Source organism: Dendrobium catenatum, unplaced genomic scaffold (assembly GCF_001605985.2).
Source record: "Dendrobium catenatum unplaced genomic scaffold, ASM160598v2 original_scaffold_22472, whole genome shotgun sequence".
Taxonomy (NCBI): domain Eukaryota; kingdom Viridiplantae; phylum Streptophyta; class Magnoliopsida; order Asparagales; family Orchidaceae; genus Dendrobium; species Dendrobium catenatum.
Window position 1 is genome coordinate 1 of NW_021340932.1, and position 855 is coordinate 855.

An 855-nucleotide genomic window follows, 5' to 3' on the forward strand; every position below is an offset into this window, starting at 1 on the left:
ACGTGCATTTACACTAGTATATATAAGAGGAATGCTATATTCATCAAATACAAAATTCAAGAGTTTTAAAATTAATTATAAATTATATTGAATTATTGCCAATTATATACATAATTAAAATAAAATTAGATAATCTAAAAAAATCTAAGACGCGTGATCAATCGGACGGCCAACATCATCCCATCATCGAACGATGACGATGAAATCCCATCTTTTCCTCCCCTTGGGCTATTTCCAATTGCGAGGAAGGGAAGCCAAAAACCCTAATTGACTTTGGCCAGCTTTCGATTCCCTCCCCCGAGTCCTGTAATGCATCGAAGCGCCAGATCTCTCTTCCGAAGATCCGTCTCCCTCAATCTTTTTGAGCTTTCATTGAAACCTTCAGCTCAAGTTCTACCCAAAGTTCTTCCTTCAATCTCCGACCGTTGTTCCTCCCTCCAAAAACCTTACTTTTCGCCCTCCCAAATCTCCAGTCCCTGCGCTCTCACGCTTCATCCTACGACGCCAAATCCTCTTCTCCTCCGTGGCTTTTGTAGCAACAAGCCAATCGATTACGGCAAAGAGGTAGACGAAATCAACATCAAGTTCGCAGAAGCTCGGGAGGAGATCGACGCGGCTCTGGAGTCAAAGGAAACGGTCTACTTCGACGAGGAATCTGAGTGTGCCCGCGAGGCTGTAAAGTCTGTTTTCGACATGTTCGAGAGCTTGCTTGCGAGGTTGCCAGAGAAGGATAAATCGGCTCTGAAAAACTCGATGGGGCTTAAGATGGAGCAGCTTAAGGCTGAGCTACGTCAGCTTGATGATTGATTAGTCAAGGTTTGCCTTCTTGTTCATCCAGTCCCGGAGGAACATGGC

The 855-nt window shown here is 44.4% G+C and overlaps 1 protein-coding gene across 1 annotated transcript; it reads left to right on the plus strand.

Moving 5' to 3' along the window:
* The first annotated feature begins 218 nt into the window (after positions 1-218).
* On the plus strand, positions 219-843 carry LOC110102503. The gene has a single exon (XM_020830855.2). The coding sequence runs from the start codon at positions 310-312 to the stop codon at positions 805-807; it is 498 nt and encodes a 165-aa protein (XP_020686514.1). The 5' UTR covers positions 219-309; the 3' UTR covers positions 808-843.
* Positions 844-855: the final 12 nt, after the last annotated feature.

Coding starts and splice junctions, on each gene's coding strand:
- LOC110102503 (XM_020830855.2), top strand. CDS start 310: ATGCATCGAAGCGCCAGATCTCTCTTCCGAAGATCCGTCTCCCTCAAT.